This window comes from Panthera pardus, unplaced genomic scaffold (genome assembly GCF_024362965.1).
Source record: "Panthera pardus isolate Hobbes unplaced genomic scaffold, ASM2436296v1 HiC_scaffold_17, whole genome shotgun sequence".
Classification (NCBI taxonomy): domain Eukaryota; kingdom Metazoa; phylum Chordata; class Mammalia; order Carnivora; family Felidae; genus Panthera; species Panthera pardus.
This window is the reverse complement of record NW_026526732.1, coordinates 22,370,251-22,396,261: the sequence shown is the minus strand read 5'-3', so window position 1 is coordinate 22,396,261 and position 26,011 is coordinate 22,370,251. Positions and strand designations below refer to the sequence as shown.

The 26,011-nt window shown below is 39.4% G+C and overlaps 1 protein-coding gene across 8 annotated transcripts in view; it reads left to right on the top strand.

Moving 5' to 3' along the window:
• PHACTR2 (phosphatase and actin regulator 2) overlaps positions 1-26,011 on the top strand; it is a 273,198-nt gene that overhangs the window by 235,994 nt on the left and 11,193 nt on the right. For 5 of the 8 annotated variants that reach the window (XM_019425083.2, XM_019425077.2, XM_019425076.2 and 2 more), the window contains 3 exons: positions 1,960-2,021; positions 4,767-4,904; positions 18,385-18,461. In XM_019425083.2, coding sequence (XP_019280628.2) covers positions 1,960-2,021; positions 4,767-4,904; positions 18,385-18,461 — 277 coding nt within the window. Of the gene's footprint in view, positions 1-1,959; positions 2,022-4,766; positions 4,905-18,384; positions 18,466-26,011 lie in introns of those variants that run through there. The other 3 variants (XM_019425084.2, XM_019425080.2, XM_019425079.2) reach the window with 1 other exon arrangement.

Genomic DNA, 26,011 nt, shown 5'->3' with positions numbered 1-26,011 from the left:
GTGCTGATGGCTCGGAGCCTGGAGCCTGCTTGGGATTCTGTGTCTCCCTCTCTCTGTCTCCCTCCCTCCCCTGCTCACACTCTGTCTCTATCTCAAAAAATAAATTAACATTAAAAAACTTAAAAAAATAAAAAAGGTAAAAGCATGATTTCAAATATGGAAATATGTAAGGAAGTCAGCTCCTGATGTTAAAAACGAATTCCCACATGGTAGAATTCTGTTTATTTAACTTCCTCAACTGCAGTTGGCCCTTCTTTTTTTAAATAGGTAACTTGCTATCACTCAGATGTACAGTATGCTTAATAAGATGAAATTATCCAATATTCCTTCACAAAAATTAAAGCATTTGTTGGCTTTGAGTCATATTAGATATCCACTTTTCTGTCTTTGAAAAGTACCTTTAAAAATATAGCACAATCACTTTATAGGAAGAATTGACTAAAATGCTTTGAAGATTATATTTTTCTTTTTATTAGTAATATCATTAAAGGCTGACCTTGTAAAGCCTTCCTTTGAATCACATGAACCACAAATTTAGCTTTTGTCTGTTATGTATAATTTATAACCTACATGCCTTGCCCAACTCATATAAAGTAAATATTTGACCCTAAGGATATATTTTAAGGATATCAAAGGATATATATTTTGTGAAGCAATTAGAAAAACCCACAGTATTTTCATAGGCGGAAATATGAATTATAACAAAATTTGTTTGACACACAGGCACTTCCTGAAAGTGTACTAACTGCCTGTTTCTTATCTCGCAGGGTGATTTCAGCTTATGTTTACTCTTTGTCTAAATAACCAGACTCAGCATTCCTTTTCTTATGAATTAAAATTAGTATTTTGGAAGAATGTGGAAACTTTTCTCTGTCCAGATATGGGAAGTTAATAGAGAATTTAGCCTGTTCAACTAACAAATACAATTGGTGCAAATATTGAATACTGATGTTTTATTCATTATAAAAACAGTCTTAATAGTAAGAGGTCTATTTGAATTTTTAAAACAAATTTATCTTTTCATAGAACAGACTTTTCTTTTTCAACGTTTTGGTTGAGCCTTTTTGTATTGTGTGATGTTCCTTCGATAGAATTTGTAACAGCATCTTCTAAGAGATCATCTTTTGTAAGCGTTGGTGTCCAAGAAGTAAAATCTATGCTCATGTATCAAACAAACGATGAGCTATTGGAAGCAACAGAGAAAAGTTCATCAAATAAGTAATGATTAAGATCTGAAGGGGTATTTATTTCTTTAAAATTCCTGGTCATTTTTCTCTTAATCCCATCCGTTGGACAGCATTCATTAAATTGGCCGTTAAATTTTACTATTTGGTGAAGCACTAGAGAAAAAAAAGACTTTGGAAAGTCAAGTCACAAGAAAATAAATCATCTCCATCAACAGTACACCATAATAACCCCATTCAGAACATTCTGGTTTGAAGTCAGACTCCAAAGAAATGACTGCATTCTGCTACTGTGGAAACCAAAGCAGACAAAATCAAGTATTTTGGTTGGATTTGAATGGACATCAACTCAGACATGCATCAGATGGTTCTAATTTGCTCTTTTGATATGTCTCAGATCTTTATGTGAAGGCCAGATCCAGAAGTAAATTTTTATCTGCCTTCTGATAAATTGTGCTTATAAGCCCATGAGATGTTCAGCAATGAAAGGTTTTCACCAGTGTGGACACCCTTATAGTTTTTTTCAGAACACAATATGAAGTCAGGAAGCAAAAAGGTTTATAGTTAGTAAGGAAACCGATCCCATAAGGAGAAAAAGTAATATATAAATTAATGATCGATCTTTCTGCAAAATCTTTTGACAACTTTTTATGTCAGAGTGTTTGATCATTATCTAAGTCAAATAGTTGTGGCCTGATCTACTTTTCTGATTATAAAATCATTTATAGTAACTAAGTCTTCCTGCCTTTCCTCCCCCACCCTCATTCATAAACAGAAAAGAATGAAGAGGAAGAACAAGAAGCAAAAATGGAACTTAAGCGCAGACTCAGCAGAAAGGTGATGAAAACATGACTGTTAATGATCATGTGTGTTTTGAGATATACTTCATTATTTAAATGCAGATCAGCCCTCTGCCTTTACATTTGATACTGAGGAATAATTACTCCGATTAGCTCACTACCTAATCAAAGACATTAAGATCAATGGAATGCATATAATATGGATTATGTTTATATTTACGATTGTATGATATGCTAATTTGAAAAGTTAACAATCAAAAGTTTTAAATGACATTTACCAATTACGAATATAGCATGTAATCTGTGTGAATACTTGTTTAAATGCGAAGAGGAACAAAAAAGAAAAGAAAATCACACAAATGTCTTTTATGCAGCGATAACCATTATTAACATTTCAATATACAGTTTTTATTTATTTTTTATTTTTATTTTTTTTCAATATACAGTTTTTAAAATTGCTCACGTTTTCTGTGTAGTCTTGGAAATATTACATAAATATTAAATTGAAGATCTGCCACTATTCCATGTGTGAGCTGGGTCAGGAATTTATTAAGTGAACTTGATTACCCAACCTGCCTGCTGCTGGGCTACCTAACTTGACAAATGGCTTACCCCCAAAACTCAGACTGTTGTTTCCACCCACTCATAAAAACATAAATCTGACACCAGGGTCATCGCTTTTTCTGTGTTAGAATAACAATAGTCTTCGGAAAAATTAAGCACTATCAGAGTTTATCTTTCATTATATTTCACTATAAATCTTTATACAAATGTATAAAGATTTACTTGTAATTCTTTAGATTATACGTTTCACACCTGGATAAGGCAGGATAAGTAAAATATGACATCTGCAGTGAAGTGTGTGACCTGACCCACGTTTATCTGAGATGGCTGGGGAGTCCACAGCAAAAGCACTCTAAGGCATACAGAAGAAACTCCATTCCCATGGAAAAGTTGGAGACTATTTTGAGAGATTTTGGTTTTCATTTTTAGGGAAAAAGATCCTTAAGTCGTCTCTTTTTTTTTTTTTTTCAAAGATCCTACATGTCAAGTAATGATCAAGCTGACAGAATTCCTGTAAACTGAATTTCTAGAGATGGCTCTTGTGGCATTCGGTGGCTGTTATGTTACCAGCTACAAATAAGAATAGCCCCTCCTCACTGTCCATCCTCACCCCTGCCATACACAGTCATCTTTTGTCAATCCATTTGGGCCCCACCGGGAGGCAACAGAGCCTGGCCTGACTCCCTGACTCCCGCTTCCCTCCACTCTACAGAGCTCTCTGCCATAGGTGCAGAACATTCCATCGCACTAATAACACAGTCCTAAAGGGCAAGACTGGATGGAGAATTTCTGACCCATGTGGCCTCTGGTCCCTTGCCTTTTGGGCACTCCCCAGAGGCAGTGGTTTCTCTACCTCCTTTCCCCCACATGCCCTGGAGAGGCAGTAAGAAGCTAGCAATATAGATTGAACAACATGTGAGTATAAGGGAACCATTTAGATCATTCCTCCCTCTGTCCATTGCCTACCAGGGCTTTATGAAGCTAGAAGGAGTCCCGGTTGCCATACCCCAGCTCAAGTGAACTCAGAGTGTAGACCCAGGCCCTTATAGGAGTGCTCAAGTGACTTGAATGTTAGAGCATTGACCTGCTTCAGCCTGTGATTTTACTCAAGAGGACACTGAGGCTCAGGAAAGGTTTTTTGGGGTTTTGTTTGTTTGTTTGTTTTCCACAAACACATCATTTTTGTGTGTCAAGGTGCTCAGTTTTTTTAAATTGAAGTTGTATGCATAAGGAACCTCTCCAAAGAAGACCACTTAGACAATGAATGGTCTGGCTGTATACACAGTACATCTATGGGTAAAAAAGGTACTGGAAATGGACCCCATGGATAAAAGAGGCCTGGGTCTATGGCATCTCCAGACTGAGAGAGGCCACAGAAGCATGAACCGTAGTAGCAGAGAGTAGATCATGCCTGTCAGCTAGGGCCCAGCAATCTTTAGTCTCTCAGAGCCATCTCTCTTTATTCTTGGGCTTGGGAAAGGACCAAGAGAGGAGAACAAATACACAGGGCTGGGTGGATTAAATATAACTGTAAATTTGAATTTGACTAAGACCATAGGAGGAATCCAAGTTATTAGAAGTGTCTTAAAGGTCTCAGCCTATTTTAACCAGTTAAGGCCCACTGAATGTACTCCATGCCCCTGTGCATTTCTGCACAGCAGCTTTTCCCACCGGGATAATGTCAAATCTGGGCCTGGGTCTCTAGTCTTTCCCAGAAGACCACCATAGACACGCCCTTCACCGGACCATTTCTTTGTCATAACTTTGTGCATTTCTGAATATAGAGGTTTAATATAATAGGAACAGAGATCTCATTTCGAAAAGTTACAGTGCTTTTGTCTGGATGATTCAGTCTCCAAGCCAGCTATCCTATATCTGGATTGCTATTGTGTCTGCGTGGCTTCGTGTTCCTTGTGTCAGGGATGACAGGTGCCTTTATCGCAATGCCAGGCAAGTTGGGGAAAATAGCATAACGCAGATGGCTGCCAACGCCTGTGACCTATCTAACAATGATGATTTTTATAGTTTCAGAATTAGGGCACACTGCTTTCTGGTTCTCATTAGAAACTCCCAAGATGCTGCTGCCTTTTTTTTCTCTTTTGGATATCTGAAAGTGACCTTGTTTAACCATAACTTTGAAGTTCTCTATAGACAACTTGCCACCATGAGGCTGTAAATGGTCTCCTGAACTTGTCCTTTTTTCCCTATCCCCCTGCAGCTCAGCCTGAGACCTACAGTGGCCGAGCTCCAAGCTCGAAGGATCCTGCGGTTTAATGAGTATGTGGAAGTCACCGAGTCTCCTGACTACGATCGCCGGGCAGACAAGCCCTGGGCCAGGTTAACACCTGCAGACAAGGCAAGAAATCCTCATCGTTTTAGCCGTGATTTTATTTATGATTTTATTGCTTTTCTCAAAGCTTCAATATCCGTGTGGCCTCATCCCGCAAACACACACATACTCAGTCATCCCAGGAGGCTAGATATTACCACGTAACTCAAAAGTTTTCTGCCTTTAGTTATTTGAGCCACTTAAGTGATCCATTTAGGAATAGCAATGGAGTTCTTTCAGCTAAGTCTTAGAAAAAATGAGTTCTTAGTTACCGTGTAAACTGCCTGCATTCATACCTGGATTGAAGGCATGGTAGTTCCACAGCCATGATTTTTCCTTACTCTTAGAAAATATAATTTATACAAGTTACCATTTTCAAGGGATATGTTAATAGTGAAAAAGGTATTGATCTATATGAAGGCTGACACACTTTTTCTACAAACAGCCAGAGAGTAAATATTTTAGGCTTTGTGGGCCATATAGTCTCTGTTGCAATAGCTCAGCTCTGTCGTAGTCTGAAAGCAGCCATAGACAGCAGGTGAGTGAATGGATGTATATGTGTTCCAATAAAACTTTTTTTACAAGAACAGGTGGTGGGCCAGATTTCCCCTGCAGGCCATGGTTTACCAACTCTTAATCTATATCATAGCTCACAGTCCAGAAAAACTTGAAATGTATAGTGAGTCCCATCATGGAGAAAGACTATTTTATGAGTAATATAGTTCCAAAGCCAAACAATTTTGCTAACCTTTTGTTTTCAAATTCTTCAGTTTAGGGTTTTCCTAATATCCCAAATAATGATTTCTAATTTTTGTCTCTAAGCAAAATTTGGTATCAGATAAACTCATGCCACATTCAGTCTTAATGCTAGAGCTCAGTATTTTAATTATATGCCGTGCTGAAGCTCTTTAATAGGTTTCATTCTGTAAAACACCTGCTGCATTCAAGCACGTATCAGATATAGATCAGAAATCATCTGCTCATAAGAAGAAATGAAAATGAGGGAGGGAAATGATCACAAAGGAAGGATGTTTGGAATGAGAATAGAGAGTAGAGGGAGGCTAAGAATAGCACCCAAGGGACCCAACATTGGTGAAGAGGCAGTCGAACATGAAGAAGAAATGTCTGTGAGGTAGGGAAAGAGGAGAAGACGTAGCCCAATAGCCTAGGAAGGAGAAGATCAGGTCACAAGTGGTTAGTCATGTGGCTAGAGGGGACGTTTTAGCAGTCTGGTGGGTGGAAGCCTGACTAGTAGAGAAAAGGAAAATAAAATAGAACCTCAAGAGTCTTGGCTGTGAAGGAGAAGCCATAGAAGGAGGTAATCACTTGAGCCGTGATGATTGTGGAGGCTGCAAGCTTTTATATATACGAGAAATACCTGAGCAATCTTTTATGCCACAAAGAAGGGGCCAAAAGAAAAAGAAAGGTTGAATACATAGGAGAAAAGGCCAGTAACTGATACAGTAGGGCATAATCAATGGAGCAGCAGGAGAACGTATGTTTGTAGAAAAGGCAAGGAGGAGACCCTTGCGGCTGGGATGGAGAGCACAGGCTGAGGAACGCCCTAAAGGTAGAGGCTCCTCCAAGGCAGGTAAAATCACTCAGGTTGAGGGAAGCCACCAGGGGATGAAGAAGATTGGTACTCAGGTCCGTGTCAAGCTCACTGCTAATCAGTGCCTTGTTTCTTGAAGGAAATGTCAAGGTTATGGGTTACAAAGAATTGCCTGTAAACTACTTACTGTGGTTTCTTGCCCTCACCCCTAAGGCTCCCTGTGTAAAGTCCAGCCCTGTGCTATTCCCTAGGTTACCAAGAAGAAGAATGCCTGGCCTTGAGAGCCTTGTGTTCTAGTCAGAGGGTATACTCATGGACACAAGTGCTGTGAGTGCAGAGTGCATGGAGTCCTGAGAGAGGGTAAGGGGAAAGGTGGGAAGATTTGGGGGCAAGCCCCTCCCACCCTCGAGGTGAGCCTTGAAGGTATCTCATTAAGCACGGTGTGGACAGCGGGAGCCTGCCATTTGCCTACTGCCTACTCCTCACATCCAGGTCTCCGGCAAGTTGTCATGGGGTGTGAAAAACATGTCTCCCCCTGGGAGCCTCTCTTGGGCTGATGTGAAACACAGCTAAGACTATTGAGTGTGTTTTATCCTAATCACAGCCATCAACCAGCAGCCCTTTGCTCTTCCCTTGACTGCCTCACACGTAATTCTGAGTGGTTTCCACTGCTTTATTTGCCTTCCTTCCTGCGCTTTCCCCTCTCTGTTCAGCAACAGTAGACTTCACTTATGACCTCATGTGTTGTCTGACACCTCACAAAGAAACACGAGGCTTGAGGTCAGGTGCAGTCTTTAGGGTGAGTGTTAACAACAGATAACATTTCTTTCTCAACCCTAACCCTATCTCAGTTCTGGTCGTATACATTCTTCTGGCATTTTGGTTTTTTATTTTTTTCGTTGTGAATTATATCACATGGTGAAGAATGTGTGAAACAAATGTACCATTTAACTAATAAAAGGAAGAGACCTGTTTTATTAATCCCTGAATATTACTAGTACCTGAAAAGAGCTCTGTGTGCTCCTTCCCAATTGCATTTCTCTCCCTTCCATAAGGAATAACCACCAGGGCACCTGGATGGCTCAATTGGTTGAGCATCTGCCTTCAGCTCAGGTCATGATCTCACAGTTTGTGGGTTCGAGCCCCGTGTCGGGCTCTGTGCTGACAGCTCAGAGCCTGGAGCCTGCTTCAAATTCTGTGTCTCCCTCTTTCTCTGCCCTTTATGCCCCACCCCCAAAATAAATAAACATTAAAAAATTAAAAAAAAGAATAGCCACCACCCTGACTTTTTTCTTAATTATTTCCTTTCTGTCCTTTTTAGGAGTTTAACCACCTTATTTATACCTCTAAACAATAGCTGTATATTTGTTAGTTTTGCCAGTTTTGGAGGCTAAGTACGTCATATGCTGTACTTCTGGGTGTTGCATCATTCAGTCAACACCAAAGAATCTGGGTTAACGCACTAGGCCATCATTTTTCTTTTTCACTGAAATATAACACTTTGTCATATGTATCAGTCACAAAGTAATTATCCATTTAGTTGTTGATTACTTAGTTTCTAGATTTTACATTCGCAAGCTATATACTATGAAAATTCGTATATCATCTTCAGGGGCACGGATCCTGGACTTTTTTCTTGCATATATTCCTTACAATGGGATTGCTGGGTCCTAGAATGTAGGAATGTTCGGCTAAATTAGGCAGTGGCAATAGCTTTCCAAAATAATTGCTCTGGTTCACCCTCCCACCAGCAAAGGTTAAAACTTCCCGTAGTTCTATGTTCTTGCCAACATGTGATGGTCAGTCTTTTTGTTCCTTTTTTGTTTTTTTTTTTTTTTACTTGACAACCTAGTAGTTATGAAATAATATCTCATTGCACTTATACTTTGCCTCTCATTAATTACTAATGAGGTTGAGCATATTTTCATACCTATTCTGCATACGGATTCTACTTTTGTGCCTGTCTTTTGTCTATTTTCTTTTGGGTTATCAATTTCTTGTTGATTCATAGGAGTTCTTCCTATGTTTTAGTTATCTATATTGCAAATACATATTTATCTTCTCCCGACTTATAACATTGTATTCTCTTTATGGTATGTTTAGACAAAAGAGATTCTTACCTTTAATACAGTGAATTTATCCACTTTTTCTTTATGGCTTGTGATTTTGTTTCTTTGAAAAAATTCTTCCCATACCAAAATCCAAAATGTATTCTGCTATACTGTTTTCTAAAACATGTATAGTTTTGCTTTTCACATTTAAGTTCTTCATTTACCTAGAACTGATGTCTTTAGAAGAGATAAGATACGCCTTTAACTCTGTAGAGTAGATCATCTCTAGTATGTTTTCTATGTTGCTGTTTGCTCTTTGATCTTCTTTCTTCTAAGTTTCTTGCCTTTATTTGGCTGTTCTTTTCTAACTTAAGATGGACTCTAAATCATTAACGTTCTTCTTTCCTTTTTTTCTGATATAAGCACCGAAAGCTATATATGGCGCTGTATGTCAGTGGTTCCCAACCTTGGTTACACATTACACTCACCCAGAGGAGCTATAAGAATGCTGATCCCTGGGACCCACCTCCAAAGATCCTGATTGAATTGGTCTGAGGTGTGGCCTTAAATACTGGGATTTTAAAAGTATATGGTCAGTAATTATAAAATGTTCCATTTATCCTTGAAAACTGTGTGTGTTCAGTTTGGGGGTATGGCATTTAAAATACGTCTGAAACTAAATCTTGTTGGTCTCATTCAGATTTCTGTATCCTTGGCTTTTTTATCCTTACTTTTTTTTTTTTGTCTGCCTGGTCTATCCTATACCAAGAGAGGAATATGTTATCTCTCCCAATACATATATGGATCTTCCCTTCTCTTTATAATTCTATCAATTTTACTTCCTATATTCCGAGATTGTGTTAATAGATATATATGTTTAGAATAATTACATTTTCCTGATGAAGCCTTTATTATGAGACTCTATTCAAGAAATGCTTTCTGTTGTAAAGACTATTTTATCCAATATTATTTTAACATAAAGGTGAGTTGTTTTAGACCACCTTAGCTCAATGAATTCACACTGTAAACCCATGTGAGGGCTACTTATGGATTCATATATTTAGGATAGATTTCATTCTCCCTCACCCACTAAGCATCAGCATGACACTTTCTGTGCGGTTCTCTGGGATCAGACATTCTAGCATAGCCTTCACTGAGGCTATACCATAAGGGCCCCTCTCTATGGCAGGAGGATCATGTATTAGACTTTCCACCTTGGGCAGGTTTTGTCTCTGGTCTTCAGTATCTCACTAAGCTATGAAGATGACAGCTTGGAGTCACCACATAGCAAATGCCCTCAAGTCAAAGCCAATTTCAGTGCTCTGCTTACCCCATTTCTCTGCACTTCATCTTCATTTATTATTTTCCATCGAAGTATTTTTTACTTTCTTACCAGCTAATTAGTACACTTAAGATAATTTTTTAATGTTATATACAGCATTTTACTTGGTTTTTCAGTAGAAGGGCTAGTCAAGGTATGTCGTTTTGTAAGAATAGTATAGAGGTGCCTGCCTGGCTCAGTCAGAAGAGCATGTAACTCTTTTTTTTTTTAAGTTTTTTATTTATTTTGAGAGAGAGAGAGAATGCACACAGAACGGGCAGCAAGAGGGCAGAAAGAGAGAGAATCCCGAGCAGGCTTTGCCCTGTCAACGTGGAGCCCGATGCAGGGCTTGAACTCACAAACTGTGAGATCATGACCTGGGCTGGAGTCAGACGTTTAACTAACTGAGCCACCCAGGTGCCCTGAGCTTGCTTCTCTTGATCTCAGGGTCATGAGTTCAAGCCCCATGTTGGGTGTAGAGAGTACTAAAAAAAATAAACTTTTTAAAAAAATCTTTAAAAAAATGAAAGAAATTGTGTACACTGTTGTATAAGTTTTCTTACATTCTCCTCCCCTAGTTGTGGGCTTTTGGTCACTCACCTCTTATTTAATGACTCTCAGTTGTCCCTGCTCCAGTCACCATTTCTGTGCAGTAAACTTCCCAAAACTTAGTGACTGAAAATCACAACTATGTTATTCCATCTTACAGATTTTGTGGGTTGGGGATTTAGTCAGGACTCAGCTAGGCAATTCTGCTTTTCATGAGGTTGACTCTGGTTACTCAGTGTTCCTCAACTGACAGATACGTTGCTCTGGAGGGTCCCAGATGGCTTCTTTACATGTCTGTTATCTTAGAGAGGATGGCTCAGAAGCTGGGCTCAGTTGAGGCTATCCACCAAAGCACCTACACATGGCCTCTTCTGCATAGTGGCCTCAAACTTGTCACACTTATTACACGGTAGCTGGCTTTTTCCAGAGCCAGTGGCCCAAGAGAACAAGGTAAAAGCCGTATGGCTTTATCTAACCCTACTTTAGAAGACACCCAGCCTTATTCCTCCACATTCTATTACTTATAAGTAGGTCATAAGATCAGCCCAGCTTCAGAGCGAGGGGAATTCGCTCTACCTCTCAATGAGGGATTGGCAAGGTCATATTGCAGAAGAACATGTGGGCTGGAGGTGTTATTGCTGCCATCTTTTACAAATGTAATTGCCACATCCACCATTCCCAGCTGGCTTGATATTCAAATGCTGAATTTCACAAAGGCAGGTAAGGAGTGGCCCGGGAAATGAGTAAAGATCACAGCAGGTACAAAGTATGGAAGCAGCGGGAGTCTAAATGATTAAATTTTCCATACCCTAGAAATAGTCATTTCTAACTCATGTCTGTTGTTGGAAGGCTAAACTCCTTCATCTCTAGTTATAATAAGAGGATTTTTCTTTTTAATTTTGTGTTGAAACAAAAATAGATTTTTGTGCCGGACTTCTAGGCTGCAGGGGACATCTACTTGGTCAGTTTTTCTTCTGCAGGCCTAGTGTCTGTTCAAGAGCACTTTAAAGGCACATGACTGGCATCTCCCCTGCAGAGCAAACTCTGAGCCCCAGAGCTCAGCCAGAACCCCTCCCTCCTTACATATGAGGCTCATTATTTTTCCTGTGACATTGTCTCTCCCATTTCTCCTGACAACTTGTGAAGCTCTAAAGGACAGCATTTTTAGAACTGGATTTATATTGTAAAATATTTTTCCTTGAAGAAAAATAAGAATCATTTCTTTTAGATTAAAAAAATGTTCCATGCTTTTTAAAGATAGAAGATAGAAAAACACAACAATTTAAAATGCCATTAATGTATAGTATATTGTGTATACACAAATGACTCATGTTTGTCAGCAAAAATCAGAATATTCAAAAATATAAAAAGAAGAAACAACAATTATAATGCATCTCAGTGCATGGTACTTTTAAGAACTTCTAAAAATATTGTTTTCTACCTACCTAACACTGAAAAAAATATTTATTTTCTCTACATGTTAAAAGAGGAATATAATGAAATGTTACTTATTGCCCAGAGATACTATTAATGGTCTTAGTGTGTTTGTCATCTTAGAATGAAAATAATACATGCTAAACATCATTATTGTAACAAGCATTTCTGGATTTGTGTTGCTTTTTACCTTAAAATAAAACTCTTCATGATATATAATGATAGGTGAAAGATCATGTATTTTATTCAACGAGTATATATTTTATTCTATAAGTAATGTATTTTATGCCAGTTAGGTATAATAATCTGTAATTTAACTTTCATGGTAAAAAAGAGTTTTACTTTTTCACTTTTGAACTATAAATCCCATTTAAAGAAAAACAAATATTGGAATCAAGTATTTCCACCTCTGCTCTCAAAATAAACACTGGACTTCCTGCCTCCCAAAGGGGCCATCCTTCTGTCTCTTTTCCTCCTCCTATTTCTTGGCCCCACTAAGACACGACTTTGCATTTAAAAAAATCTTTGAAGTTCAAGTGTGTAGAGAGAAGGGATCGGGAGGCAGTCAATAACCAATCAAATCTCATTCTGTGAAAACACTGTTGAGAATGCTGTAGAGAATCTCATAAATCCGGTAGCCTTATTAAATTGCTCAAATTGGGAAAGAGAAGTGGTGGGAGAAATGCCTTATTAATTGTGAATTTGAGCTTAATTCACCTTTAAAATACAACTTTCAGGGCACCTGGGTGGCTCAGTCGGTTAAGTGTCCGACTTCAGCTCAGGTCATGATCTCACAGCTTGTGAGTTTGAGCTCCTGTGTCACGTTCTGTGCTGACAGCTCAGAACCTGAAGTCTGCTTCAGATTCTGTGTCTCCCTCTCTCTGTGTCCCTCCCCTACTCATTTTCTCTCTCCCTGTCTCTCTCTCGCGCGCGCGCGCTCTCTCTCTCTCTCAAAAATAAATAAACATTTTAAAAAATTTAAAAAAATAAAATACAATTTTCAATTTTAAAATATATGTACTTGAGTACAGCACTAGAAACAGATACACAAACATAAAGATACAGATGATGTCTATCTGTAGTGGATAAATGAGCCTTAAGATGACAGAATAGGCAGAGCCAGAGAAGGCCATCAACTTGGCCTGAAGATCAAGGTTAACCTGACAGTTGCCATCTCCCTGGGGTAGGCTGTGAAGCTCCATGGTACAGAGGAGAGGACAGGCTTTAGAGCTGGGCTTTTAAGGGTTTGATTTCTGGCTTGGCCACTTGGGAGATGTTTGACCTTGGCTAAATCATTTAACTGGAGTTTCCTTACTTGTAGAGCCAATTATATCCATCTTGAGAATTAGGTAATGTATTCATGAAGTTCTAGCTCATCAATAAATGGTAGCGCTTACCAGTGTTACATTCATGGGCAGGCTTGATAATCTAAGCTTTGTTCCCCATTGGTGATGTTTTCATTATGCTTTGAAACCTCAGTTTACAGTCTAGTTGAAAATTATCCAGTGAAGGGGCACCTAGGTGGCACAGTCAGTTGAGTGTTGGACTCTTGGTCATGATCCCAGGGTTGTGGAATTGAGCCCTGTGTCAGGCTCTGTGCTGAGTATGGAGCCTGCTTGAGAGTCTCTCTTTCTGTCTCTTAAAAAATATAAATGAGGGGCACCTGGGTGGCTTGGTCGGTTGAGCGTCCGACTTCGGCTCAGGTCATGATCTCACGGTCCGTGGGTTCGAGCCCCGTGTCGGGCTCTGTGCCGACAGCTCAGAGCCTGGAGCCTGTTTCGGATTCTGTGTCTCCCTCTCTCTCTCTGCCCCTCCCCTGTTCATACTCTGTCTCTCTCTGTCTCAAAAATAAATAAACGTTAAAAAAAAAATTAAAAAAAAATATATAAATGAATGAATGAGTGAATGAATGGATGAATGAAATTATCCAGTGAAAGAGAATTGAAAATTCAGATAGTACATGGTTTGCCCTAGAAGTTACTCAGTAATTACTTATATATTAAAACCCTTGTAATAATTAACTGTCCTAGGGGGTGCATGGGTGGCTCAGTAGGTTAAATGCCTGACTTTTGATTTTGGCTCAGGTCATGATCTCATGGTTTGTGAGATTGAACCCTGCAACGGACTCTGTGCTGACAGTGAGGAGCCTGCTTGGGATTCTCTTTCCTTCTCTCTCTGCCTCACCCTGCTCACATGCTTTCTCTCTCTCAAAATAAATAAATAAACTTAAAAAGAAGAAGAAAGGGGCATCTGGGTGGCTCAGTTGGTTAAGCATCTGACTCTTGTTTTCTGCTAAGGTCATGATCCCGTGGTTTGTGAGTTTGCCCCCATATAGGGCTCTGCACTGACAGTGCTCTCTCTTTTTCTCTCTCTCTCTTAAAATAAATAAATAACCTTAAAATAATAAAATAAGAGAATAAAATAGAACTGTCCTAGATAACGGGGACATAAAGATGAACATACTACCCTTCCAGGAATGCACTGTCTAAACAGGTCACAGGAAAGACTGAGATTTTGATTCTCTGCCGAGATATTCTTGGCCTGTTCCTGGTTGTCCTGGCAGCAAAGAAGAGTACATTTACCTCTGCATAGCATCGAGCTTGATGAGTAGTCAAGAAATTCCCTCCTTGTTCCGCATCAGATTTTTACCAAAGAAATAAGCAGAAGACATCAAATGATGGGAGCTCTAGTTAATCCTGGCTTCACTGCTCATGCTATTTGAGAAGGCAGCAGGGCCCATATTTTCAAAAATTACCTGATGCTCCTGGCCAGGATGACCCCGGAGCTGACTGGAAGAGATTAAGCAGACCTTCCATCGCTGGTCATCACTAGTCAATTTTAAACTTCATTTCAGTCATTTTTGTTTCTTCTTTCCTCTCTATTATTCTCATGGTACCAAAAAATGCTGTGTATTTGCTCTCAGTGCTATCTTCTGGGGTTTATTTTGTTCCAATCTTAGAAATACCTGGTTTTGGCTCAGTGACTTACCAGTGTTGGGCCCAGCTCAGCACCATTCAGGCTCCAATCTCACTACAGCAGCCTAGCTCTTTTATCCTGTATCTTTCTACACAATCAGTTCCATTTACATTTATGGGAGAAGTCATTAGGCCTAAACTCTGGCCTCATTTGCATAGAAGGGAGTTAAGATTATTGTACTTGTATTTTCTGAACACAAAGCATCTTTAATCACTCTTTTCCTCTCATAACCTTCTTTAAATAGTAAGAGGAAGCAATTCTTGGAATATAATTGTGTTAGTCCTGCAGTGAATTTTTGAAAGGAGTATTGCATTTCTTTAATTGACTGTAGTCCTGTCTTGCTGATAACATATTTCCAAATAATCAGTCCCTAGAATTTCACATCATATTCATTGCCTATAACTGACTCATTATTCCTAATTACAAACCAGCCCACACAGCATAGAGATCTGAGGCAATTATCTGGATGACTTAGGCTCTGATGCTCATTTCATTGGAAAGACTGCGGGACTTGAAGTAAGAAGGCCTACGTATGAGCCCCATCTTTGCCCTTGAACATCCGTTCGATATCTAGCAAGTCACCCTATCTCTCAAGGCCTCCATTTTATCATTTGTAAGATGAGATAGTGTTCGGGTTATCAACTGTTTAGTGACTTAACCATCTTATTTTGCTCGCCACTTCCAAGATGGCTCCCTCACTGTCGCATCTGTGCCTTGTTGCTCCTTGGCCTCTGTAGGCACCCACATGGCACCCCATCCTCCCTGGCCTCTTCCTGTACCTTGGCTTTCTCACAGTATGGTCTCCTGAGAGTGGTCACATTTTTTTTTTTTACATGGCAGCTGACTTCCAGGAAGAAGGAGACAAAAGATGCCAAACCAGTCAAGGGCTACATCCCAGACTAGCACAACCTCACCTCCTCTGTGTTCTGTTGCTTAAAGTAGTTGCAGGACTCATCCGGATTCAACGCTGGAGAGACAGACTCTACCTCTTGATGGGGGAATGACAAAGTCACATTGCAGATGTGCATATGGGATATGCCCAAGAGTCTCAAACTGAATTTCTCAGGAAAAATGCATATGTATATGGTTATAAGTGAATTGTAAATGTTACTAATGTAAGGGATGTGTAGCATACAATTTACAATTAAAAATAAACCATATGGTACTCTTTTTTGTAGATTCTATATCCCAATTGATTCTAAAAGAATGCTTTCACTGACTTTTGCCAGACTCTTAGATCAGTAGCCAACCTACTATTGAGAATAAGGACGTTGCCTCATTTGTCTTTGAGTCTCGTTCAGTGACATTATCTTGCACATAGTAGACTCTCCAAATAACAGTGAAAGAACTGTTAGTCACAGTCATAAATTAAAATTTAGTTCATCTTTCAAAAGTTTCACAATAATGGCATTTTATTGAATAGTGTGCAAAGCACTTTCACATATGCTCTTTTTTTAAGTATGTAATTTTAAGTATATTCTATAAGTATAAACTCCATGAAGACAGAACTTTTTGTTTTCTTTTTTTTTTTTTTTTTAAGTTTAGAGAGAGCATGAGCAGAGGAGAAGGACGGAGGGGGAGAGAGAGGGAGAAAGAGAGAGAGAATCTTAAGCAGCCTCCACGCTCAGTATGGAGCTTGACGTAGGACTTGATCCCACATCCCTGGGATCACGACCTGAGCTGAAATCAGAAGTCAGACACTCAACTGACTGAGCCACCTAGGTGCCCCACACATATGCTCTTAATCGAGTCTTGTAATACTGTACGGAATTCCCATTCCCATTCCCCAGAGGGTAAAACAAATTTTGGAGCAAAATAATTCACTGAGGGCCACTACTATTGAAGGCATAAGGGCAAGACTACAACCCATGACTTCTGACACCAAGTGTACCACTTTGTACTTCCTCTACTGAAATCTTAAATTTGGAGGAGAAAATGAAAATGAACATGGAGATGGGATTCTCTGCCACTCTCTATATTAAAATACTTCCTTTCAAGGAAGTCTTTCCGATAGATGCTAATTGGCAATTTGTGTAGGGTATGTTCACTATTTCAGCTCCTGGTTTAGGTACCAGTATTTACAGTGAGTACAACAAAGTACCCTCAGTGTTGATTTCTCTTGTGAGACGAGATGTATGGTCTTACCACAGGGGACTCAGGCCCACAAATATCTTTCTGCTTGCTTCATCCCTTTCAGAACTCAGTAGCAAGAATTACTTCCACAGTTCCCAGCCACAGGTTCCCTGTAGAAACTAGAGCAGCTGAGGGATGCATGTAGGGAGATGAGACACTCTATGACTACGGGATTTAAATACAACACTGAAAAGCCTGTTGGAGGAAAGCTTGCATATTGCAGAGACAGTCAGTGATGGGAGAAAGCCAGAGAGAGGCCTCCAGGCTTCCTCCTGTCTCTTCCCTTTCTAAAATTCATCATTTTTCAACCACAAAGTAGATTTTCTTATCTCTCAGTCAAATCACTCTCTGTGGTTTGTAGTATCATTCTGTGTTTTGGCTGAAGAGTCCATTTATCATAGAGGTTAGGGTGTGGAGATATTTTTATTAATAGTTTTTATTTACAAGAGGGACAAGTTCTTTGTAGAGAAATTAGGAAATAAAGATAAGCAAAAGTTAGGGTGCCTGGGTGGCTCAGTCAGTTAAGTGTCCAACTCTTGATTTTGGCTCAGGTCATGATCTCGCAGTTCATGAGTTTGAGCCCCATGTCGGGCTGCACGCTGACAGTGTGGAGCCTGCCTGGGCTTCTCTCTCTCTCTCTCTCTCTCTCTCTCTCTCTCTCTCTCTCTTTCTCTCTCAAAATAAATAATTAAAGTGAAAAAAAAAAAGGATAAGCACAAAGTTGAAAGCAGAAACCATCCATGATCTAGTCACTATTGTTAATAGACAACTCACATTAACATTTTTGTGATTATTTCAGCATTTCAACCTGAGAGACATAAGCATCTCTCCAAATCCCAACATTTACGTGACATGGGTTATGTGTTTGTTAAATAGTAATAGTAATCACATTCTAGTACACATTTTCCGAGTGGCTTTAGGTGCTATGCTGAAACTTTTCATTCTACTTGTCTGAACTTTCAAAATTAGAGAATAAATAGCACCTGCCTTCTCAGCAGTTCTATGGCAGCTAGTCAAGGCCATGTCGCTGCACATGGTGTGCAATGCAGAACTTTCATAGGGAAATGATAATGGTTTCTGAGAAAGTCTTATGACCTATGCTATCCTGTGGTCATCGAGGGTGGGGGATGTGTGTGACTCACAGACTAGGTCCCAGGATGAGTTTAGCAAAGGCCTTTCTCCTCTCCTCTTTGTCAGTGGCACTTGAAGGACATCTGACCCTCCTCTTTGTCAGTGATACTTGAAGGACATCTGACCCTCCTCTTTGTCAGTGACACTTGAAGGAAATCTGACCTGGGTTTTTTTTGGCTATAGTGTGATACTACATTTATCGTACCTCTACCAGGTAAAGACCTAGTAGAAATTAGGAATCTCTTTTTGCAAGACATTTTTTAAAAGAATGTCTGCTTTGTTGATGCTGTTATGCTAAGAAAATATGTGACCTAAGTACAATTCTGTTTATCTGTTGTTGTTTTTTTTTTTCCTATTTAGGCAGCAATAAGGAAGGAACTAAATGAATTTAAAAGCACAGAAATGGAAGTTCATGAAGAGAGTCGACAGTTTACAAGGTAGGTGGGCAAAATGCAATTCAGCATATTTTTTATGTGTATTTTACCACAATTAAAAGTTTTTTTAAGTTTTTTTAATGTTTATTTTTGACAGAGAGAAAGAGACAGAATGTGAGTGGGGGAGGGGCAGAGAATCCAAAGCAGGCTCCGGGCTCTGAGCTGTCAGCACAGAGCCCCGCGAGCGTTGGGATCGTGACCTGATCTGAAGTCGAACATTTACCCAACTGAGCCACCCAGGCAGCCCTACAAGTTTTTTTAAATACAGTTGAGCCTAACACCATCTAACGAACATTTCTAAAATTAAGTCTTTTTTTTTTTTTTTTTTTTTTTCCTACAGAAGTCTGAATCATTCCAAAGGGCTATGTTTGGGTTTCTTTCTTAGCTTTATTTTCTGGGACAGGAGAAACGCATTAGAATCATTTATTCTGTCCTTAAAGAGACTTAGTTGAAGTTTTATGCCCAGAACAGATGCTGGAAAGAGCCACTATCGGCACCTGTGTGTCTGCTTTGGGATCACAGTAGACATAACCTAGAGAAGATAGAAACTCAATTTTTAGAAGATTTAACTTAGACTAGGAATCCAGTTTTTACTGGTGCTGTGGAAGATTGAAATAATCCTACTCTTGTAACTCCCAGTACCCCCTCGGTTTCAGTTTATTCTTCTGCTGAAACCAGAAGAGACCTGAATGTGATCATATAGTCTGACTACCTGCCCTCCCTCCCCCACCCCCCCCCACCACCACTTAACAGGTGTTCTGTTTATTTCTCTGTAATGGATTTATGTGGTCTGGTTTTGTTTTTTTTTATAACACGTATATTCGTAAAAATTTGCATGCCAATTAAAAATTGAATTATTGGGGGGCGGCTGGGTGGCTCAGTTGGTTAAGCATCCGACTTCGGCTCAGGTCATGATCTCATGGTTCGTGGGTTCGAGTCCCGCGTCAGGCTCTGTGCTGACAGCTCAGGGCCTGGAGCCTGCTTCTGATTCTGTGTCTCCCTCCCCTCAGCTCCTCCCCTGCTCACACTCTGTCTCTCTCTCAAAATAAACAAAGATTAAAAAAAAATTTTTTTTTTTAAATTGAATTGTTGGGGCACCTGAGTGGCTCAGTTGGTTAAGTGTCTGACTTTGGCTCAGGTTATGATTTCATGGTTCGTGGGTTCGAGCATCCCCTGGCTGCTTCAGATTCTGTGTCTCCCTCTCTCTCTGCCCTTCTTCCACTCACACTCTGTCTCTCTCCCTCTCTTAAAAATAAATAAAAACATTAAAATAAAATGAAATTGTTAAAAAACATACCAAGACAGATGATTACATGAAGAAGACCACAGTAGGTCTTTCTGGAAAGCAAATACTGGTTCCCTAGGCTAGAACAGCTTCTGCAGGACAGCCATATATTGTGGTGCTGCTCTGCCTGCAGTGGCTCCTGTCGGTGGTGCTGTTCCATGCTGAGCATGTCCTACGATAAAGGAAGTCATGGCACAACTTCATAATTTAATAGCAAATCCCTTCCCTAAAGTTGATGGGGGCCTCCTTGCTCCAAAGCTATTGCTTCTGTGATAATGTCTGGTATGCAGAAGAAATTCCCCCTTTCTCCTAGGGGAGGTTTATTTGTTTTGGTTCCTCCCATATCATGTTTATTTGTAAATGCATTCGGGGCTTTTAGCCATCCGAACGTGTGGGATTTGTCTCTAGCTGAGGGCTGCATCCTGTCCTGATCTACTCTTGGGCCAGTCACACGCCCGTATCAAGCCAGACCTATTTGTCCCCTCCTTTTCTCCCTTCCACTCTGAGGTCAGGGAAAGTTCATGCTGATATTTGACACCTGTGGCCATACTTCTCCAGTAAAGTTGATCATAATAAGGTGGCTGAATACTTATGGTGACATCTAGTTGGCTGGGACCTCCGGGTAACTGGAAGGACAGCATGCACATGTACTTGTGCTTTTGAGTCCTGACCCCCGAGATATAGTGACTACACTCAACCTATTCTTTATCATTCAGGATAGCTTTACTTCTGTGTGTTTTTCCTAGAAATCATAGAAATCCTGATTACCTCATTTTTATTTGATAACATTATATGAAGAATAAACTACAAAGGAAAATAACCAAATTTTAAAAATGCATTTCTTTGGAAGTTCTGTTTATAAAAAATAAAAATTTATGCTGAAGGAGGTCCTTTCTCTTCTATTGTATGCTATGAACAAGTTTTAAAAAAGGAGGCTGCAAAGAGAGTAAAGGTCATTTATTTTTTGCTATGTATTTGTCATGGACCAATATATTCTAATTAAGCATTCAAACAATACAAAAATCCATCCATGAAAAAGGAAAACTCCCTTCGCTCCATCGTTCCCCAGCTTCATTCCCATTCTCGTAGGTAATCACCGGGAAAAGTTTGGTGTAGGTAGATCCATCTGGTCACTTTTCTGTGCATTTGCAAACATGTATGGATATTTATGACTTATGTGTACATACACATATGCCTTTATGTATCCCTTCTGAGTCACACACAAAACAGGATCTAGAAAATCTTTCCATATTAGTGTGTACCTCATTCACTTGAATGACTTTATGGCCTTTTGTAGATAATATACCGTAAGTTATTGAACAATTATTCTATTGATGGGTGTTATGGAATTTGTAGTGTTTCATTAGAAAAGCAATGCTGCCTTGACTTTCTTTGTAAATATATCCTGACACATAGATGCCAGTATTTCTGTAGTAGTCCCGTGAGAAGATTTGCTAGGTCACTGGCGATATATTTTTTACATTTTGGAAGATGCTATTCTGTAACCTGCAGTTTATGAGCATACCTGGTGTATCACCTTCATCAGCACTGGTGGGGCAGGACAGGGGTGGTGGTGAGGGGTCTATAGTCTAAAGAATGAACAATAATATCTTATTTCATTGATTTCTATAAGGTTGGGTATTTTTACATATCTTTATTGACCATTTACATTTCTTATTTACTTTTACTAGTTTTCTTTTGGGTGTCTCTTTCATATGGATTAGTAATTAGATATTACTTAGATATTGTGGATACTGGCTCTTTATTACATACGTTACTATAATTTCCTCCAATTTATTCTTAACTTTTTAACTTTTTTTAATGGTCTTTTATTTAAATCTTTGCATATTCAAATATGTCTGAATTGTTACTTTTACTTCATTGTTCTGTGTCTTATGGAGAAAGGCCAAGATTATAAATCTGTTATCTTCAGTTCTTATATATGCCTTTTTTTTTTTTAAACTTAGATCTTTAATCCATTGGGCATTTATTTGGATATATGATTCAAGAGAGTAACTAACTTTACTTTGTTCTAAATCAGTAGTCAGTTTCCCCATTTATTTCCCCCTTGATGTGAAAGTCTTCTTTTAATATACACATGGATCAGTTCCTGGATTCTTTTTTTTTTTTTTTTTTTTTTAAGTGGGTTCTGCACCCAATGTGGGACTTGAACTAACAGCCCCGAGATCAAAAGTTGCCTACTCCCCTGGCTGAGCCAGCCAGGTGCCCCCAGATTCTTTATTATGCTCTAGTGAGTTATTGTCTATCTTTGCACTGTGTCACACTGTTTAATTAGAATAAATTTGTGATGTGTTTTTATATCTGATGGCATATTTTTTCACCTTCAAAATTCCATTGGCTACTTTGCTGTATTTACTCATCTACAGAAATTTAGAGTGTACTTATTATATACTATAAAATTCTATCGATATCTTTATTGTTTAAGTAAATATTAATAGATGTAAATAGGGATGAGCTTTTCAAGAGAAAATTATAGGCTTTTTTTTTTTTTTTTTACGGTAACAAAGGTAAGCTTTAAAAGTTTTCCAAAAAATATATTGATTAACACTTTTTACAATGTCTATCCAGATAAAGAAAAATTAAATATTCATAGCAGTAAGATAAATATGCCTTGCTTAAGTACTCTTTAAAACCTGGCAGCAAAGCAAATGTCTACTGCTATTTTTCCATTAATTTGTATTACATCATTAGAGTTACATTCCAATAAAGAAAAATTTTGGCTCTAAGACTTATAAAAATCTTGCTTATGATTTTCACATTGTTTTCAGTATTTCTTTTAAGAGGAAAAAGGTTTGGTAAACACTGCTGAGTTTAATCAAAATAATGCCAAAATATGATAATGTTTTACATTTAGAAAATCGCTTATGTAGAAGATGGTGTTACTCTTAGCAGCAGTCACCCTTGGAGGGAGCATACAGGCTGCTGATCATTTCCTAGCCCTTTAAATGCAATCTAGATAGAGAGCAGCTCACTTATTAGCTCTCCTTATTAGTGGCAGACATTATCTCCTTATATCAAGTAAGCCTGCCATTCAAAACCTAAATCTGTTAATTCCCTGTGGATTTAGAGTGGTTAATAAAAGACAGCCCTGCTCCCTCTGCCCGGGCACCTTTTTATCCAGAGATAATCTCCCCCACAGTGATGTATCAGTCAACACTGGAAGGATCCATTCCCATAGAGCTTCCTTTGCTTCTGTATCTCTGGAGAGATTCACAAAAAGCTGATAACATTGGTTGCCTCTGGGGCGGAGGATTGGTGGGTAGGAGCAGGCATGGGAAAAATTCACTCTTTGAATTTTTGAAATACAAGAATTTATTATCAGGGGCGCCTGGGTGGCGCAGTCGGTTAAGCGTCCGACTTCAGCCAGGTCACGATCTCGCGGTCTGTGAGTTCGAGCCCCGCGTCAGGCTCTGGGCTGATGGCTCGGAGCCTGGAGCCTGTTTCCGATTCTGTGTCTCCCTCTCTCTCTGACCCTCCCCCGTTCATGCTCTGTCTCTCTCTGTCCCAAAAATAAATTAAAAAAAAAAAAAAAAGAATTTATTATCAAAAACAAATACCTAGAAGAAAAATGAAAGCTCCATTCCCTAAGTTCTCTGTCTGTAAGTGAGGATACCATCATGGTAGCTTTCCTTGAATAATGTGCTAGCACTAAATTCGTTGTGACATTCCTGTTATTGGTGTACCCAGAAAACACCTCTGAAACCTCCATCATGGAATATATTCTGTGACATGTTGGATCTGTAGTGGTAAAGAATTGCAGTGATTCACTCTTTCATCTAATTCCCCAAATTTCTCCCCGTGTATTTTGGATGGCTCTCTGGCGTTGCAATGCCTTCTGGGGCCATGTGACAAGGGGGAGGACTAGTGGTCCCCGAGACAATTCATCCTGTGGCCTGAGAGGTACCAAGCTCTCACATTGGCTTCTTAGAACACTTGCTACTTGTCTGGCCACATCGTCTATTTTCTGCCACCAGCAGCTGCCCGCCCAGGTCACTGTTCAAAACCCAGAAGACTGTTTGAAGGGCTGCGTATTATTTAATAGGATTATTGCATTCTGGAAGAAGACCACCATGGCGAAATAAAGCTGCTTCCCTTTCCATAGTAAATGGCATTTCCGAAATTTAAAATGATTCCCTAAATTATAAAGACAAATGGTATGAAAGGTCAAATTTTCGTTGAAAACTAAATTTTAAAATAGTTACAGCTAGCTGAGGAGTAAGATTATGAGTCATTGTAATCTTCTTCTGGGTATTCTCTTTTCCAGAATTTTTTTGTATCCACATGGATTAGATTTATAATCAAGAGAGAATATTACTTTTAAAAAGTAAACTTTGAATTTAGTAAGTAAGAGTATTTTTTAGAGTGTGAAGTGTAAAATCCATGTATGTGATTTTATTAGCTTATAAATTATTTACTTGTTTTATTAAAGCAAAGAATCATTGAATTGACAGTCTTAGCATCAAAGTGAGTCTCAAGATCATTGGCATATTGTTAAGTGGAAAATCGGGATACTGATAAAGCTATGAATAGCAATAGTATGTTTTATTTAAAATTCAGATGCATAGAGGGGCATCTGGGTGGCTTAGGCAGTGAAGCGTCTGCCTCATGATTTCAGCTCAGGTCATGATGTCACGGTTCATGGGATTGAGCCCCACATCAGGCTCTGCGCTGATAGTGCAGAGCCTGCTTGGGATTCTCTCTCTCTCTCTTGCTCTTTTTCTCTCTCTCTCTCTCTCTCTCACCCCTCGCCCCTATCCTGCTTACTCTCTCCCTCAAAATAAATAAAGAAACTTAAAAAAAAATTTTTTTAATTCAGATGCATAGAAAAAAAATAGGAAATAACATCCAAAAACTCTTAACTGTTTATTACAGAATGGGGTTATAGGCTTTTTTTTTTTCTCTACTTTTCAAACACTCTTAATGTGGTTAGGTTGAGGTATGTCTGTGGGTGTGGGCAGGTATATTTAAAGTGACTATCTCCTTCTATACCATTTTGAGTGATTACTATCCTATGTGGATTTACAGATAAAATAAACTGATTTTTCAACTTTTAGATACGCTTATCAAAATGTGACACGGCAAGAATTACACGTGGGACCCCAATCAAAATTAAATAAGGGGCGGGACACCTGGATGGCTCAGTTGGTTAAGCCTCAGACTTCAGCTCAGGTCATGATCTCACAGTTTGTGAGTTTGTGAGGTTGAGCCCTGCATCGGACTCTGTGCAGACAGATCGGAACCTGTTGCTGCTTCGGATTCTGTGTCTCCCTCTCACTCTGCTCCTCCCCCACTCACACGTGTGCTCGTTATCTCTCTCTCTCTCTCAAAACTAAACATTGAAAATAAAAATCAAATTAAATAAGGGGTCCTCCACTGAGGAATGAGAAAGCTGCTTTTGCAGTGCTGTTCTCTTCCGTGGGTGCTCCATTTACCTGGACAGAACCTAAAAAGAGCTGCAGAAATGCAGCTTTAACCACCAGACTTGGAAGCAATTGGCTCAGTATTTGGAACAATAAAAGCCCATCCAGCATGTGATCTGGCTTCTCAGGTAGAACTAAGAGCTGTGGTTTAGGAGAACCTGCTCATTTTTAAAGCATATGTGCCACGACCTTGAAACCCTTTTAAATAAAGGAGAAATGCATTATTCAGGATTTCTGTATATATCAAACACGGAAGTATAGGAAAAGTACACACAAATTACATTTGTGAGTAATTTTATTATTTTCTATTATCTGAATGAATTTACAGGAAGGTGAGTAAGTTTGTATGTATTAATTTGTGGAGGAATCACCTTTATGGAAAAGAATGATCTTTACCTGAATCCCATGACTTAAAAATAGCTCCCCCTCTCGGGGCACCTGGGTGGCTCAGTCGGTTGAGTATTTTTCTTCGGCTCAGGTCATGATCTCACGGTCCGTTGGGTTCCAGCCCCACGTTGGGCTCTGGGCTGACAGCTCAGAGCCTGGAACCTGCTTTGGATTCTGTGCCCCTCTCTCTGTGCCCTTCCCCCACGCATGTTCTGTCTCTCTCCCTCTCTCTGTCAAAAATAAACATTAAAAAATATATTTTTAAATAACACCCCCTCTCATTCACTTCCTCTCGATAGTATGAAAATAAGAAAAATGTATTCCAGTTTTAATAAGAAAAACACGGGGGCGCCTGGGTGGCTCAGTGGGTTAAGCGTCCGACTTCAGCTCAGGTCACGATCTCGCAGTCCGTGAGTTCGAGCCCTGCGTGGGGCTCTGGG